General features: G+C 44.4%; 3 protein-coding genes across 4 annotated transcripts; 2 read left to right on the forward strand and 1 right to left on the reverse strand.

The window, feature by feature from the left end:
* Positions 1-2,553: 2,553 nt before the first annotated feature.
* Positions 2,554-5,537, reverse strand: sdr42e1 (short chain dehydrogenase/reductase family 42E, member 1). Its single transcript, XM_079997400.1, has 3 exons — positions 5,416-5,537; positions 5,242-5,318; positions 2,554-4,609 (listed from the first exon to the last, which is right to left on the reverse strand). The coding sequence occupies exons 2-3, from the start codon at positions 5,301-5,303 to the stop codon at positions 3,508-3,510; spliced, it is 1,164 nt and encodes a 387-aa protein (XP_079853526.1). The 5' UTR covers positions 5,304-5,318; positions 5,416-5,537; the 3' UTR covers positions 2,554-3,507.
* Positions 5,538-6,866: 1,329 nt separating this feature from the next.
* On the forward strand, positions 6,867-11,145 carry LOC307227726 (arylamine N-acetyltransferase, pineal gland isozyme NAT-10-like). Its single transcript, XM_079997144.1, has 2 exons — positions 6,867-6,918; positions 10,144-11,145. Exon 2 carries the CDS (start codon positions 10,150-10,152, stop codon positions 11,020-11,022), a length of 873 nt encoding a protein of 290 aa, XP_079853270.1. The 5' UTR covers positions 6,867-6,918; positions 10,144-10,149; the 3' UTR covers positions 11,023-11,145.
* A 1,991-nt stretch (positions 11,146-13,136) lies between these two features.
* Positions 13,137-16,192, forward strand: cnep1r1 (CTD nuclear envelope phosphatase 1 regulatory subunit 1). Of its 2 annotated transcripts, none has more exons than XM_079997402.1 (6): positions 13,137-13,228; positions 13,661-13,732; positions 14,661-14,734; positions 15,033-15,142; positions 15,679-15,733; positions 15,827-16,192. In XM_079997402.1, the coding sequence occupies exons 1-6, from the start codon at positions 13,192-13,194 to the stop codon at positions 15,866-15,868; spliced, it is 390 nt and encodes a 129-aa protein (XP_079853528.1). In that variant the 5' UTR covers positions 13,137-13,191; the 3' UTR covers positions 15,869-16,192. The 2 variants fall into 2 exon arrangements, with proteins under 2 accessions (XP_079853528.1, XP_079853529.1); XM_079997403.1 differs by having other exon boundaries at positions 13,137-13,216.
* The last annotated feature ends 57 nt before the right edge of the window (positions 16,193-16,249 follow it).

Consider the following 16,249-nt stretch of genomic DNA (forward strand, 5'->3'; position numbering starts at 1 on the left):
CAAGACAAAAAAATAAAATAAATAAAAAATAAAAGGCGGAGGTTTTAGCACAATTTCTATTAAACGTGGCTGATTTGCACTTTCACGTTCCACCCAAAATGATTTTTTTTTTTTTTTTTTAACAGACGTTAACTAGTTGTGGGCCTTTCATTTCTGCGCCAAAATAAACATATTTGACATCATTTGGATCCAAAATTATCGGGTTTTTCTTTCATCCAACAGAATTAAAACTCCTTTTTTTTTCCCGCGACAAACTCCGTGTCCAACCCGCTCTCCCGACCCTCCTCCGCGGTTCACCCGGAGCCCTCCCTCGTGAATTGGTACAATCGGTACAATTCACCAACCCCAATCAAACGGGGCGCCTTTTTTTGGGGGGGGGGGGGGGGCGGCGACTCATTTTTTTTTTTTTTTTACATATTTTATTTAAATTTTTTTTAAATGTATTTCTTTATTTTATTTACTTCCCCCGCTGAGCGACACTCCGGGAGCCGGATCCCAAAAAAGCGAGCGCAACCTCTCATCACTACTCCAGTTTTTTTGTTCGGTTGAAAGGTCTTTACAGTCAATGGCGCGCGGCGCGGAGGAATTTCCCCTCGTTCGCTTCACCCCTCCAACCCCAACGTTTCCCAATGAATCTCCGTCGGGGTCGTTGTCGTTGTTTTTTTTTTTTTGTTGTTGTTTGTTTGTTTGTTTTTGGGTTGTTTTTTTTTGTAACCGAGCGTTGTCATGTTATTCCGCCGGTGACGGACGCGCGTTTTAAGGGGACCCCGGGGCTTCCCTCCCGCGACTAGAAACGGGCACCTGAGCGCACGTGTTTGTGAAATTCTCTCTCTCTCTTTTATTATTATTATTATTTTTTTTTTGTTGTTGTTTGCGGCCGCCGCGCCGGGGACTCGTTCGCGGGGGGAAAGAATGCGAGGACGGATACGGCGGGGTGCGCTGCGGCCCTGTGGAATGTGCTTAATGCCGGAGCGAAACAATGATCGCGACCAGCTCAGCGAGGGGGGAGCCGGGGCTGGGAGCCGGGGCTGGAGGAGAATGGTCCCGAGAGGGGGGTGGGGGGGCGGGCGGTATTCATCTCAGCCGCCACCCCCGAAAAAAAACAAAAAAAAAAAACAAAAAAGCCCAGCACAAAGGACGGCTCACCTGGTCTGACTTCTTTACACCAAAAAAGAGAGAGAAAGCCCCTCAGTGGATTAAGAATATAACGGAGTAGATTTAAAGCGCGCAACGGGGCTGGGTGTAGTCGCCCGGGGGAAGGGCCCTGCAGGTTCTTTTAAACTGTTTTAAAGTGGTAATCCGTGAGATGGACCAAAATCCCCCTTTTGGGTCTTATTTTTTTTATTTCATTTTATTTTTTATTTTGAGCCGCCGCTTCATAAGAAACAGCCATCCAACGGGTTGGCGTCACGCCTGCGCTCCTCTACGGCATACGCCGCGGTGTTTACTTGGGTTTGGTTCAACCGCAATAGACGCACCTGCAATAAAAACACGCCGTTGTTGTTGGGTTTGTTTCTTCGGATCGGGGAGCCGGGCGACGCCGCCAACCCCTTTTTTTTCCGGTATGAAAGGTTGAAAATACAGGATTATTTTTTTTTTACGGGAAAATGAGCGACCGGGACAACGGCGGGGAAGAAGGGTAAACTACGGGAGAGTTCCCGGGAAAAACGGGAGGGTTGAGAGCTGTGCGGTTAACTGTCGATATGGGTGAACATTCACAACAACAAGAACAACAAAAAAGGATGGAAAAAAGTATCCCCACCACCTCAAGGAACCAAGTAGAAAAAAATACATAAAAATTGATCGGAAAAAGGCAAACCTCAGGGAAAAGAAAGGGAGGGAATTCTGTAGATCAGCACATCCAGCCCGCGAGACAATTTATTATGCCCCCCCCACATGGTGATAATATATTGATAACAAAAAAAAAAATTCTAATCACAACGCCTCATTAATCCACACACTTGTACATAATGTTTTCAAAATATAAAACAGAATTAAAGAGAACTCTTTCTAACAGGATTACGAGGCACTTCACTGCACATGTGCGAGAGGAAAATAACAACAAAATAAACGGGTCAGTTTTCCCTCGAAGTTCAACACGGTGCCTCTGCAGAAGACGCAACCTGGGCAGTGGCCCCCGGGTCACCGCTGCTGTGGAGTGGCGACATTCTGGGGCTTGTAGTGTGAACCACCCAACACAGTTTTATGGGTGGCCACAATACTGTAGCTCCAATATAATGAACTTTAATTATTTGAATAGTCTATTGTGTCTTTTTAATTCTTTTTAACTGCATTTTGTCCTGGGTCCCTGTGATCACCTTTCACAGTTTCACCATTTTCAACTATTTAAGATTCTATTCATTCACTAATGGTATTCGTTTCAATTTACATTATTTCTTGAATGCAGCTTTAAACCAAACACTGGTGTATGTGCTGCGTTATCTAGAATAAATCAATTAAGAAATCCTACCAATAATATGACTGAAAACCCAAACACCAATTGTGTTACGCACAATGTCAAGGAAATATTTTAGAACACACGTGGAAGACGTAATAATCCAGTTTATTATTTTTTGTTAAATAAATTAACAATTGCCAAACATATTGAATCAAAGTGATGTTCAATCAAATGTGATGTTGAATCAAAAAAATAGCTCACGTTATCAAAGGAAATTATAACTTGAGATAAATTATCCTCGAAAAAATGTATGTGATGTTGTTTTATCATATTTGTACGTTATGGCGCTCGGAAACACATCATTCAAACATTTTGACTTGATTTTATTCATTCAATTCAAGTTGTTTTGAGTCATCCTATAATAAAACTGGGAGAATAAACAACATTTCCCAAAGATTAGCCTGCAAAACTGATCGACTCGAGGTAGCAGAAATACAAATGAATACGTAATATACATCTTATTACAGGCATTGAGATAAAAACCCTTCACAATTAAAGGTGCAGAGTGTAGAATTTAATGATATCTAGTGGTGAGGCTGCAGATCGCAACCAAGTGAATACCACTCCCCTTGGCGGTGCAACATGGCGGCCTCCATGGCAGCGTAAAAGCTCCCTATGTAGATACACATGGCTCATTCTAAGGGAACGCCAACACGATTCTTATTTTCATGGGATTATACACATATTAAATGAATGAATATTGAATTTAAATGAATTTGGAATCATGGAATTAAATTTTTAAAAAGATGTTACATTCCATTTCGGCCAAGTCCGTTCCGTAAATTCTACACACTGCTCATTTAGGTCACACTAGACTTGTTTGATCTTTTCACATACATTTCCATGTAAACATATATTTAAAAAAAAAGTTAAAACAAAATTCATCACATTTAAAGCCTTTTAAAAAAGTATTTCTTTCGAGGCGCTCTGCTGATCGGTTTCTGACAGTGAACACTCGATGATAAACACTTTTTTGTTGACAATTCCTGTGGGTATTTTTCAAAATATCAACCCGCGAACTGCCCTGAATCAGCGTGAACGACTCCTTGTTAACTATTACCGACAAGCGGGAGGTAGGAGAGCGCCACGGCGACAAAGGCGCAGACGAGGAGCGCGTCCAGGAGCCGTCGCTTGAGGCCGGAGCGCTCGGGACCTTTGCCGTGGCCCCGGCTCCTGAACCACTGCACCACCTCCCCCAGGTCGTACTCCTTGGGCTCGTAACCCAGCTGCGCCCTGGCCTTGGCCGTGCTGAAGTAATGCGTCACGCCCGTTTTGTACACCTCGGTGCGCGTCAGCAGGGGCTGAAAGTTGTAGAAGGGGCCGACGAGGTGGTGGACCATCTCCGTGAGGAAGGCGAAAAAGTAAACCAGGGACACGGGCAGCCGCAGCGTCGGGAAAGGGTAACCCAGGCCCTCCACCAGGGGCCGGAAAAACTCAAAGTTGTTCACGGGCCTGCCGTCGGAGATGAAGTAGGCCTGGCCCCCGGCGCCGCGACGACGCTCCGGGGTCAGGGCCCGTGCGGCGAGCTCGTGCGCCGACACCAGGTTGTCCACGTGGACGAACTCCACCAGGCTGCCGGGCTCCCCGTAAACAAACCTGAAGATCCCCTTCTCTATGTAGCCCACCACCCTGGGCAGGTGCCTCTGCTCCCCGGGGCCGTAGATGCCCGCCGGGCGCAAGGCGCACGTGCTCAGCACCCCCTCCCCGGCCTCCAGCCGGGTGCCGTCGGCCCTCACCACCTCCATCTCCGCCACGGACTTGGTCCTGGAGTAGTGGTCGGGGTGGAGGTGGAGGGGCAGGTAGGGGAGACTCTCGTCGCCGTTCTCGATGACTTGGCCCCCGAAGACCACGTTGAAGGTGCTGGTGTAGACCAGCCGGGGGACGCCGCCCCGCACGCAGGCCCTGAGGACGTTCTGCGTGCCGCCGACGTTGACCGCCTCGATCAGGCCCCGGTCCAGCTGCTCCCGGCCGGACATGCCGTAGGAGGCCACGTGGAACACGCAGTCCACCCCGGAGACGGCCTTCTCCACCTGTGCGTAGTCGCGTATGTCCCCCTTCAAGAACACCACGCCTCTGGGCGTCGCTTGGCTCGGCGGGGCCACGTCGAACAGGATGATTTTGGCTCCTTTTTTGGAGAGCGAGCAGGCCAGGCTGCAGAGGAAAAGAGAAGGGACACCTGTCAAAAAAAAACAGTGTTTTGTATAATTCATCTCAAGCAGTGGCTCTCGACCCTTTTTCACACGGAGGAGCCTCAATTCCGTACGCATTGTGACGTGGACGCCACTCGATCGAGGCGGTGTCTCGGGGACCCCGCCCTGAGGAGATTTTTTGTCGTGAGATATGATTCAGACACGAACTTCCATTCCTGTCTATACTACAGCTCGAGAGATAACTGTGAAACTATAATTAAAACAGTCATTATTGTACGCCCGGGACCTCCCGAGGGACCCCTGGGGGTCCGCGGGCCCCGCGTCGAGAAACCCCCCCCCACCCAACCCGTCCGAGGCATCGACGCAGGAAGGCGTGGCGATCTGAGGAACACAGCAGCGGCGAGTATTTCACGGCTGAAGAAAAGTCTCTGAAGGGACAGCGGCCGCGCCCGGGCGCCGCGACGTCATGACCCCCAGCGGGATGACGGTGTTCGGAGGCGGTGAGCGTGCGCCCCCTGGCGGCGACAGGCGGTTGTCACGGCGCCGAGCAACGCGTCCCGATTCGCTCGCGGCGGAGGGTTCGTCCTGACTCTGCTTCTGTCGACCGACGCGTCGAGGCGGAGCGGCGCTCACCGATAACCGAAATACCCGCTTCCTCCCGTGATCAAACACGTGTCCGTCAGCGCCTTTTCCATCGCGGTGCACTCGGTCTGAAAAGAGAGCGAGACACCTGGTTAAACGCAGACCACAAACGTTGCGTTGGGGAGGAAACGCGCGAATGTGGGGGGGGTGCGAGGATCGTCTCACCAACAACAACAACAACAACAACAAAAAACAACAAAAACAACTAACGAACAACAAGAAAAAGAAAAAAAACCCGCAGGAAACGCGGAGACGCTGACAACCGTGCCCCGGTTACCGGTTCCGTGGGCGGGGCTTGACGCGTGACGTCAGCAGAGTCCCGCGTCTCGACTCAAAGCAATAATAATAATAATAATAATAATAATAATAATAATAATAATAATAATAATAATAATAGCAAAAAAAGTCTCAGGATTTTGCGGATTTGTAAAGCAGTTGTGAGTTTTGCGAAACAAATAAATAAATGAAGAAGAGTAGAGACGGATAAACATTTATTCTATGAATCACAGTGCATAATTAGGATTCTGGGGAAGAAAAATAGGACTGTTCTGACTCACAAACCAATCATCCACTCTAAGGTTTGAATACTGTCATAATAATAATAATAATAATAAAAAAAATAATAATAATAATAATTGCACTATTAATTCTTGTATTTTCAGCCGAGTTGCCCCTTCGCTGGCAGTGAGGGGGGAACAATGACAGTAATCATCTGCTGTATGTGCGTCGTACGTGTTTTTCTAATACATTGGATATCGCCAATTAATTTTTTTGAATTTTCGAGTACTCCCATTTTAATAAACATTGGGCCAAGTCATACAAACCTCGGATTGTACATGCAACAAATAGTATAATAACAATATAATAATATTAATAATTGCATTATTATGATGATGATGACGACGATGATGATGATGATGATGATGATGATGATCATGATCATGATCATGATCATGATGATTATTATCATTATTATTATTATTATTAGTAGTAGTAGTAGTAGTAGTAGTAGTAGTAGTCGTAGTAGTAGTAGTAGTAGTAATAATAATAATAATAATAATAATAATAATAATAATAATAATAATAATAATAATAATAATAATAATAATTGTTGTATAGTTGTATTATTAATAATAATATAATATGTCATAATATATGTATTACGAAAACAAAAACATAAAGTTCAGCGGACTGTCATTTTATTCAATTTGCTGGGGGAAATTTCACATCCACGAAGCCAAGTTTTCGAGCTCTCGCCCATCGTTTGAACCTTTCAAGATTGAATTTTAATTCTTATCAAATGATAAGAAATATCCACACACAATTAGTATGAGGCAAGGGTTGCCTTCTTTCATCGTTTCATTTCACAATTATTATTTTTTAATTCGATATCATTACGTCACGTTATCGTCCCGCATGCGTTGTCTTGTCGAGCGCGTTTGTTACGTTAACACCGTTTCATTACGACGCCTTAACGTTTCCTTATGGGTTGTTTTTTTGTGTTTTGTCCTTACGTCACATGCTGTTCGTGACGACTGATTCAATAAAGAGTTGTAGTTAAAAAAAAAAAAGTGTCCAAATAAAAGTCGTTTCCGCGTCTCCTGCCTCTGCAGCGCCGCGGTGGAGGGTCGTCGTGGGAGTCTCGACGTCCAGGAGGTTTTTTTTGGGGTCAGTGTCTCGCTTCGATAATATTCAGGCATGAGGGGGGGTCGACATGCTCATTCCAAAATTTTTTTTTTTAAGTGTCTAACGGTGGATTTATGACCGTGCGCACGGAAAGTTAATATCGATGTGTGCGTTCGATTCTCAGCAAAAAAAAACAACAAAAAAAAACCCAAACAAACAAACAAACAAACAAAATAATAATAATAATAATAATAATGTGGTAAATCTTATCTCGGATGTTTTCGTTTTGTGGCACAAACTGAGTGTGGTCGAGGACTCTAGTGGAATTGGAAGTAAATGTGAAAGTGAAACGCGCCTGCCCTGGCGTGACAGTCCGTCGTAGCGCTGCGTCAGGTGCTGCTGGAGCCTCTTTTCGCAGATCAGTGCTCAAATAGTGCTGATGGGTTCAGCAGCGCAGTAGGCTTCGTGGCAGGGGGTGCGGGTGGGCACACTTTTTGGTTCAAGGGCCGGATAGAGTTTTGGGGACCATGTGAGGGGCCACACCTCCTCTCTGCTCGACGAACGGCTGCGCCGCGGGTGTTCCTCCTTACAATATTGCGCCGTCCCGGGGCTCACCAGGGCGGCGCGGGGTGCAGTGTGCCTCCGAGCGCAACCATTCAAGGCGCGATTCTCTTGAGTGGGTTGTTAAATCTAATCAATAACTAATTGTTTTTCGCAAAGTGTGGACCGAGGGCCCCTGGTGGGGCCCCGGAGGCACTGCAGACGGGCCGTGGGCGGTCCAGTCAGGTTTATTTGCATGCCCTTTTAATCACAATACAGTGTCAAAGGGCTCTACGGACTTACATTTCACATTGAAATCAACGACATCCCCCCCGGTCCGAACCCTCACCCGGGCAGGGAAAAACTCCCGTTTTCGATAAATAAATCTTTCTTTCTTTTTCCAATCGTTCAAAATGTTCAATGTTCAGTGAAATTACCATAAAATATTAATGTCTAAATATTTACATTTAAAAAAACTAATCATATCTAATAAAGCAAAGCCAAGGGGTTTTAAATACGTGTTATCGGGGCTTAATTTGTGGCGGACCCCGACGGAACGTGATTAGGGACCCCTTGATTTGGGGCCGGCACCTATTTGATTGGATCCGGCACCTCCTTTGAGATGTCAGTCGCATACCTGGCATAAGAAAATGTTCCCGCGGTGCGAAAACACACTATAGAACTCAGGCAGAGTGGGGGTCTCTGACTGTAGAGTCAGCAGGAACGTGGATACTTTATTCAGTATTTGTATTTGCTAATATTTTGACACAGCAATCACCACTGGAAACAGCTGAAGACAGGCTGAAATGTGTATTTGTACCAGTAGGGGGCGTCTGCCTCTCCTCCTGGAATGGCCCATTACGCAGAGACAATTGCGGGAGAAACTGATAATCCCAAATGCTATAATTCTGATCATTTAAATCATGTTATAATAGTAATGTAATCATAATAGTATTGAATATGTTGTGATTCTGATATAGCAATATATAATATAATCTAATATAATAATCAGTTGAAGCCCTGAGCGGCACGTTGATATAAGCGCAGGGTTCAGGCTGAACAGGGATAAAGAGAAAGATTTCGATTTATTTTGTTTCCTTAGTTTCTTGCTTGTACGGAAAATGAAAAAACATAAACATAACCAAGACAATTGGAGTGGAGTTTCTGTCTCCTCCAGACAGCGCTGCGCTGTGCGTGCGGCGCCGGTTCCCCTGTGTTTTTATTGTAGATCAATTTATTTTTTAATTTCGTTCGTTTCCTACTCGAATAAAACGAAAAGTGTAAACACAGCTCAGGGACTGTCCCGTTCCACCTTGGATCTGGACAGATTGTGTAATGGAGAGGGAGCGATCTCCGTTCCGCGTGTCTCCAAAAAAAGCAAATTAAAACAGTGTGTTTTTATTTTAGATCAATTTATTTTTTATTTTCGTACGTTTCTTACTCAAATTAAATGAAAAGTGTAAACACAACTAAGGGACTGTCCCGTTCCGCCTTGGATCTGGACAGATTGCATAATGGAGAGGGACAAACAAAGCAAATTAAAACGGTGTGTTTTTATTTTCCTCCGTTACCTAATTGAATGAATCAACAAAAGCCCTGTGCCGCAAGTCTCCCGGTTGCTATGAGGGAGAATCATTACATTTGTCCCTCAGGTGCAAATGCCCGTCACACACACAGCTGGAGAAATTTAGCCTCTCTGTTTTGGGGACCTTTCTTTATATTGGAGGAGACTCATGTGAGCACGAGGAGAACATGCAAACTCCACACAGAAAGGCCCCTAAGTGAGATATCCCACCAGAGCACAGTGCCAGCAGCGCCCCGGGCGGGAGTCGAACCCAAGACTTTATTGCTGTGAGGCAGCCGCCGAACGCACCAGACAGACTTGATTTGGTAAAAACTGGATATGGGCCTGATGAATCATTGTTGAGCAATCCTAAAATCAGCGGTTTGATAGACCCATATGATAGAAAAATGGTAAAATGTAAGTAAATAAAGGTGACTGTGTTAGAAATGTAGTAGTACGTCAGATACTTAAAAGGCACTGATCTTAAGATTAGACAAACAAAAAAAGTGAACTTTGCAAACCTATAATTTAGTATCTGCACTTTTCTAAAAAAAGTCACATTTTTGCTGTGTCATTTGGATATATGGATTTCTTCCTTACTGGGCGCAAATCAAATATTAAATTGTTTTTTACCCATTGTGGTACAAAGTCTGCAAAAAGTAAAAGAATACTCATAAGTTGAGGTTGATAATTACATAAGGGCGGTGCTTGTGCTTCCAAGGCTGCGTGGCCTTTAATACCCCTGCGGGTGTATGTTGCATTCTCCCAGCTAGACAGATTCACGCCAGAATGAATAAAAGTAAAAATTAAGTATTTTGGATGACCTACAAGATGAACCTCAAACTAGTAGTTGTGTCTTTAACATGTACTTTGTCCACAGTCATTTGCAGAAAATTGTGACTTTATATTTTAAAGAGCTGCTATTTACATTTGATAATTGACCAAGTAATTCACAAGAAAAAAAACCCACATTTTCTAATTAATTCCACCTCCATCAACTTCAATTACTCCTGTCTGTAAGGGAAGATGCATGATAAATTAAAAAAAAATTAAAAAAGGACAAAGACCATATTTTGCGAAGGTATTTGCGATCCTTGAGACACAATGCAACCCGTGTGATTACCATGTGAATGAACGTTGCAAAATGCTGATGCGTCCTACAGGACAAGATGAATCTGGAGGAATACTTCAAAAGGATCGAATATCATGGCCCGTCGGAGAAGCCAGACCTGGCGACGCTCGCCTCCATCCACAAGCAGCACGTTATGACGGTTCCATTTGAAAATCTAAGCATTCACTGCGGGGAGCAGATGACCATGGACCTGGAGACCATTTTTAACAAGGTGGTAAGGCGCGGCCGCGGAGGTTGGTGCTGTGAGAACAACAGTTTATTCGGGTGGGTGCTGAGGGAGTTGGGCTATGACTGTACCATGCTGGCGGCCAGGGTGTTCAACAGCGGCATCGGCCAATTCAACCTCATCGAGTCCCATCTGATCCACAAGGTCGTCATTGACGGCAAGGCGTACATCGCCGACGTCAGCTTCGGGGTGTCCTGCCAAATTCGGGAGCCCCTGGAGCTGGTCTCCGGGAGGGATAACCACCAGGCCGCCGGCGCCTTCCGCCTGATCGACCGGGGCGAGTTCTGGGTCCTGGAGAAGACGGGGCGGAGGCAGGAGGTCCCGAACCCGGACTTCGCCGACTCAAGCCTGGTGGAGAAGAAGCAGACGAGGCAGATCTACTGCTTCACCCTGGTTCCCCGCGGGGTCGAGCACTTTCTCAACACCTCCCACTTCCTTCAGACGGATCCCAGTTCCCTGTTCACCAACAAGTCCATCTGCTCGCTCCAGACGGCGGCGGGGTACAGGGCCCTGGTGGGTTGGACCTACAGCGAGGTCACCTTCAAGCCGGAAGCGGGGCTGGATGTGTTGGAGATGATGGACATCCCGGTCGAGGATGTCGAGAACGTCCTCTGGCAAAAGTTCAATTTGAAGACGGTGAACAGGGTGGTTCCCAAAAACAACAAAATGCGTTACACATTGTGAGGTGGCCGACCTGATATGTGTTCACTCTGAGAACGGGGCCGTGTTAAATTCAGCGAGCCAACAAGTTCTCAGGTAACCTACAGCTTTACTATGTGATCAACACAGATCTCTGAATAAAGAAACAATTACACAAGCACGTCCATCCATCTTGCTTTATTTGACATCGCTACTTAAATCATGTGAATCATCACCTCATAACTACATCACCTTATACATATTATAACCATCACCCTTTAACCTAATAAGCAATTAAGAGGAAGGAGAAGAATTCGAGTCACACATTGATCAACTCATTGAACAGGCTGCTTCCCAAACCACAAATGATCACCACACATGTTCGGACACGTACACCGTTGATGTGACGTGATCTTCAGCCCCCAGCGGCCAGACCCCCGGGGGGCCGCGGACATGTGCGCGGCGGCGGGGTGCGTGCGCCTGTGGCCGACCACAGCACATGGCTTTGCGCCTGCGACCTCGCTCCGAGAGTGAAACCGTTTCTTTTCAAGGTATCCTTCTTTCTCACTCCACCCCGGTTAGTCCGTTGGGGGTGTACCCTCTCCCTGTGCCTGAGTGTGACACCAAACTGTGCCAAGCCAGTGGTTCTCAAACCGTGTGCCCCCTATGAAGACCCCTTTTTCAGCCGAGTTGCCCCTTCGCTGGCATTGAGGGGGGAACAATGACAGTAATCATCTGCTGTATGTGCGTCGTACGTGTTTTTCTAATACATTGGATATCGCCAATTTTTTTTTTTTAATTTTCGAGTACCCCCATTTTAATAAACATTGTGCCAAGTCATACAAACCTCGGATTGTACATTCAAGATTCAAGATTTTTATTCGTCACTTACATATACATACTTTCATACACATGCAGTGAAATGTAATGCAACGCACCCGGTGATAACACACAATATGTCATAGGAAAAATTTCTAATAGCCCAACTAACTGACTCCTAAAACGTAATACAGTAAGTCGAATACTTATAGAATAAAATAAAAATATATAGAATAAAATAAAATACAATAAAAATAAAATGAAATAAATATAGGGAATATGCTTATGTATATGGAATAGGCAATTATGTTTATACAGATATGTGCATTAAAGTGGCATGTGAATAGAGGGAGGTAGTGTTTGGGATAATACAGCACAGTATACACAGTACGGCGCAGCAATACGGCATCACGAACAACCCTGAACAGTGACACAGTATGCGGTACAGTATGCTACATACAGTACAGTAGGTAGTGTATGTAGCAGTGTGTGTGTGGCTCAGTGAGGACCCCTGGTGAGGTCATGCAACATGCAACAACTATTATAATAACAATATAATAATATTAATAATTGTATTATTATTATGATGGTGACGATGACGATGATGATGATGATGATGATGAGGATGATGATGATGATGATGATGATTATTATTATTATTACGAATAATAATAATAATAATAATAATAATAATAAACAATTAAAAAAAATAAAACAATGATAAGATATGGAAAACTAGTGAGTGTGCGGCGCTGCCAATAAAGAACAACAAACAGGATAAAGAATTGCACTTAAAGTTCAAGTTCAAGTTCATTAGATTAATTTAGTTCTTTACTTCAGTAAAAGTACAAATACCCAAAATGACTTGAAATTGAAAGTACCATATTGAGGTTCGTTTGTTCAAGAACAAATACTTGTACACTTATTTCTATACGCAAGGATGTGGACCCGATTAACCATTAATGGGCAATCTTAAATGTAACTTGACTGTGTTGAAATGTCGTGAAGAGTACAGGTATTTGCCTTTCAAATGTAGATAAATAAGATAGAAAAGGGCACTTTTTTACTCCCCAAATGAAAATTCCACGATCGCAGCCGTGACGACATACATGCCAGCTGCGTCGTAGTGGAGTGAAGGTTGCGGTTCAGCTGCGTATAGATACGTTACGTAACGACACGCTACGCACGTTAACGTACGTTGTTTTCCGCCACCGCTATAATCGTGAACAGCAACCGCCCCACAATGCCCTGCGCAGATGTCCCGCCCACCGGCCTTTGCCCAACCAATAGAATATCAGCTTACGAAGCGGGCCAGGGGACGTCGCCGTGCCCATGCGCAAGCGGCCCGGGGGAAAGCCGCAGCGCCGCCGTCGCCGGGCTGCAGTAGACCGAGCCATGAACTCCCTGGAGCAGGCCGAAGGTAACCGCAGCGGCAAGTGGATTTATATTACGCTCTCACGACACTTAGGCGGTGCGGTCACCGGGCGGAGGACGTCCGTCGAGACGGAACATTCACACACACACACACACACACACACACACACACACACACACACACACACACACACACACACGTTGTAAATACCCTTCACGGGCTCGCCTGCTAACGCTAGGTAGCCCAATTAGCTTAAGCTACACTGATGCTCGCAGCCGGGACGTGCGGCTGGACCCGCGTCCGCCGCGGGACCTTAAACCCGCATTTATGCCGTCGGGGGTTCCAGTTCAGTTCCAGCAACCGTCTCCCCGGAGCGGTGCCCGCTTAGCCGCTCCGCCGTTACAGGGCCAGGGTTTCCGCGGAGCTGTGCGTGTGTGTGCGTGCGTGTGTGTGTGTGTGTGTGTGTAAATGTAAACCGTTTTCTTCCAGATCTAAAGGCCTTCGAGAGGAGACTGACGGAGTACGTCTCCTGTCTGCAACCTGCGACAGGGCGCTGGCGAAGTGAGTGCTCTCCCGCGAGTCGATGCGCTTGTCGTTGGGACGCTTTGCATCAGAATCACAATCACTTTGTTCGCCAAGTAAGGTGTCGCGTACAAGAAACGTGCGGTGGTTTGTAGGTGCATGACACACAGCAGGGGATGATAAGAGTGTTGTCATCCACTGACATTGAAATTCCAAAATGTCTTGAATGGATCTATGCAACTGAACGGCCCCTCTCTGCAGACAGCCGGCTATTGGCACCGGTCAGAAATGAGATTCTCCGTGTTACCGCTGCGATCTACTTTGGCTTTCCAACGGATGCAACTCTTTATAACGAGCAGGGCGTCGCAGAGAGATCCATGCTGCATTCACCAGGGATGCAGGGGGGGATAAAACCCCAGACTGTAGTCACCCAGTAGCCGCCTATTGACATTTTCAGGATTATTGCCCGACTGAGAATGCACAGGTGTCAGACTAGCGAACAGACGGAAGTTATCTTGGACTATAGTCTACTAGAATCTATATCCTTCCGTCGTCTATTTTCATGCCTCTTAAAACCACCACCTCATTGTATAATGAGTTATGGTGAACAATAACACTGTACAAACGGTAGCAACTTAGGAAATACATGAAGTACTTGGTGATTATTTCTTTTATTACATTTTTTTTTACTTTGCTTTACTTTTTTTTTATACTATTTCGTATATACTTTTAGGCTGTCAAGCTTTAAGAATTGCTATTATGCACCACCAATCACTGTGACATTCCTCATACATGTACAGTAAATGCACCTGGCAAAATAAAATGATTCTGATAATTCATGTTTTTTCAGCATTCAGATGTGTTTGTAATTTGGATGTTTTGATCCATTATATTATGGAATTACCAGTGTTGATGTGAAAAGACATGATTATATTGAGTTGTGATTTTTGTCAATCTCTCTTTTCAGTGATTTTGATAGTGATTTCAGTTTGTACGGCCACGGGGGCTTGGAACTGGTTAATAGACCCAGATACACAGAAGGTAGAGTTATTTAAGTAATATATGTTGTTGTTGGCACATCAAGACTTATGGCCCTTTTTTAAGTTTTTCAAATCCAATTGTGCAACTTTCATAATGCAGGGTAGTTATAGGTTGGGGCAACTAGACTTTCTATTTGGGTAAATATTTTACATTTGTCTTAATGTGCATTTTGAGATTAAAGTAAAGTTTATCTTCTAAAACTTTCTCGGCTTTATTATTACACTTGAATAGCTTTTATATTCATTTAACATTGATTTAGAATAATAATATGTTTATATATATCCCTGTTGCTATGCAGGTTTCATTTTTTTCGTCACTTTGGAATCATCCTTTCTTCACGATCAGCTGTATCACCCTGATAGCATTGTTCTTCGCTGGAATACACAAACGAGTTGTTGCACCATCAATGTATCCTTCTGTTACTTTCCGTCCATAAAAGCCACATCTCTGTACATTATATTGCACTGTTGTAGTAGTTGTATTCAAAGAGAATTCCTCACCTCACAGTGGTGCTATGATGGCTACCTTGTTAAAGGCCTACTGTGAATACTTTGCTTCTCTTACAGGCATTCTGGGCCAAATTTCCTCCAATTGATTTGTATTGTTAAGTTCAAAACATAACTACCATTCATAAAAAAAATTGCCAACACCAAAGTGTATTTTTGGTTTCACTGTACTTTACCATCATGTACTATCACTACAAAAAGTTATCTTTTAAATGACCTCATCTTAACAATAACAGATATAATACTGCCTCCATAAACAGGTCATGGAGGCAGAGGAGGTTCAGACTGCCTATCCTTTAATCATAATTCAAAGTGGCTGTTAAGTATATATTTAAAAGGAAAAAATTGGATTCCGAAGATGAAAGCATCCATATCTTCTAATACTGTTATCTTAATATGGCGTGAGTTTTGTTTCTGCCTTGACTGTTGCCCCTCTAGTATTGCTGCCCGTTGTCGGACTGTATTAGCTGAATACAACATGTCCTGTGATGATGTAAGTTTTCTCAACATTTAAGATTTCATGCTCTCACCTGTTCCTTATTGTATCCACTATTTCCTAATTTTTCCGTTATTTTATTTTTTACAGACGGGGAAGCTTATTCTCAAACCACGACCAAACATCCAGTAGTAGCAGATTTCTGCTCAACATGGGTTTTCATTGAAGTGTGCATGACTGAAATCCTTTGGGGGAAAATCTACTTAAATTGCATGAGAAAAATCAGCATCAAGGCATATTTTGCCAGCATAAGAGCAATGCCTTAAGAAGAAATTAACTGCCTTTAAACAGTGTTTGAAGGTCAATATCACTGTAAGGCTACTTCACTGTACATGTGCCCTTTTGATATATTTTATTCATTCATTCATATCTGTATATAACTGTCAAGTATTTTAAACAAATGTTTTAAATTGTTATTTACCAAATAAAGTATTAAAATACATCTGAGTCTGTTCACTACTTGTTTTTGATACATGCTTGTGTCATAATAATTACTAATTATGACTTGTGCCT

Source organism: Zeus faber (assembly GCF_960531495.2).
Source record: "Zeus faber genome assembly, chromosome: 3".
NCBI lineage: Eukaryota > Metazoa > Chordata > Actinopteri > Zeiformes > Zeidae > Zeus > Zeus faber.

Coding starts and splice junctions, on each gene's coding strand:
- sdr42e1 (XM_079997400.1), bottom strand. CDS start 5,303: ATGGAAAAGGCGCTGACGGACACGTGTTTGATCACGGGAGGAAGCGGG. Junction 4,610..5,241: donor AGCGGGTATTTCGGTTATCG/GTGAGCGCCGCT, acceptor TTTCCTCTGCAG/CCTGGCCTGCTCGCTCTCCA.
- LOC307227726 (XM_079997144.1), top strand. CDS start 10,150: ATGAATCTGGAGGAATACTTCAAAAGGATCGAATATCATGGCCCGTCG.
- cnep1r1 (XM_079997402.1), top strand. CDS start 13,192: ATGAACTCCCTGGAGCAGGCCGAAGGTAACCGCAGCG. Junction 13,229..13,660: donor GGCCGAAGGTAACCGCAGCG/GCAAGTGGATTT, acceptor GTTTTCTTCCAG/ATCTAAAGGCCTTCGAGAGG. Junction 14,735..15,032: donor TAGACCCAGATACACAGAAG/GTAGAGTTATTT, acceptor GTTGCTATGCAG/GTTTCATTTTTTTCGTCACT.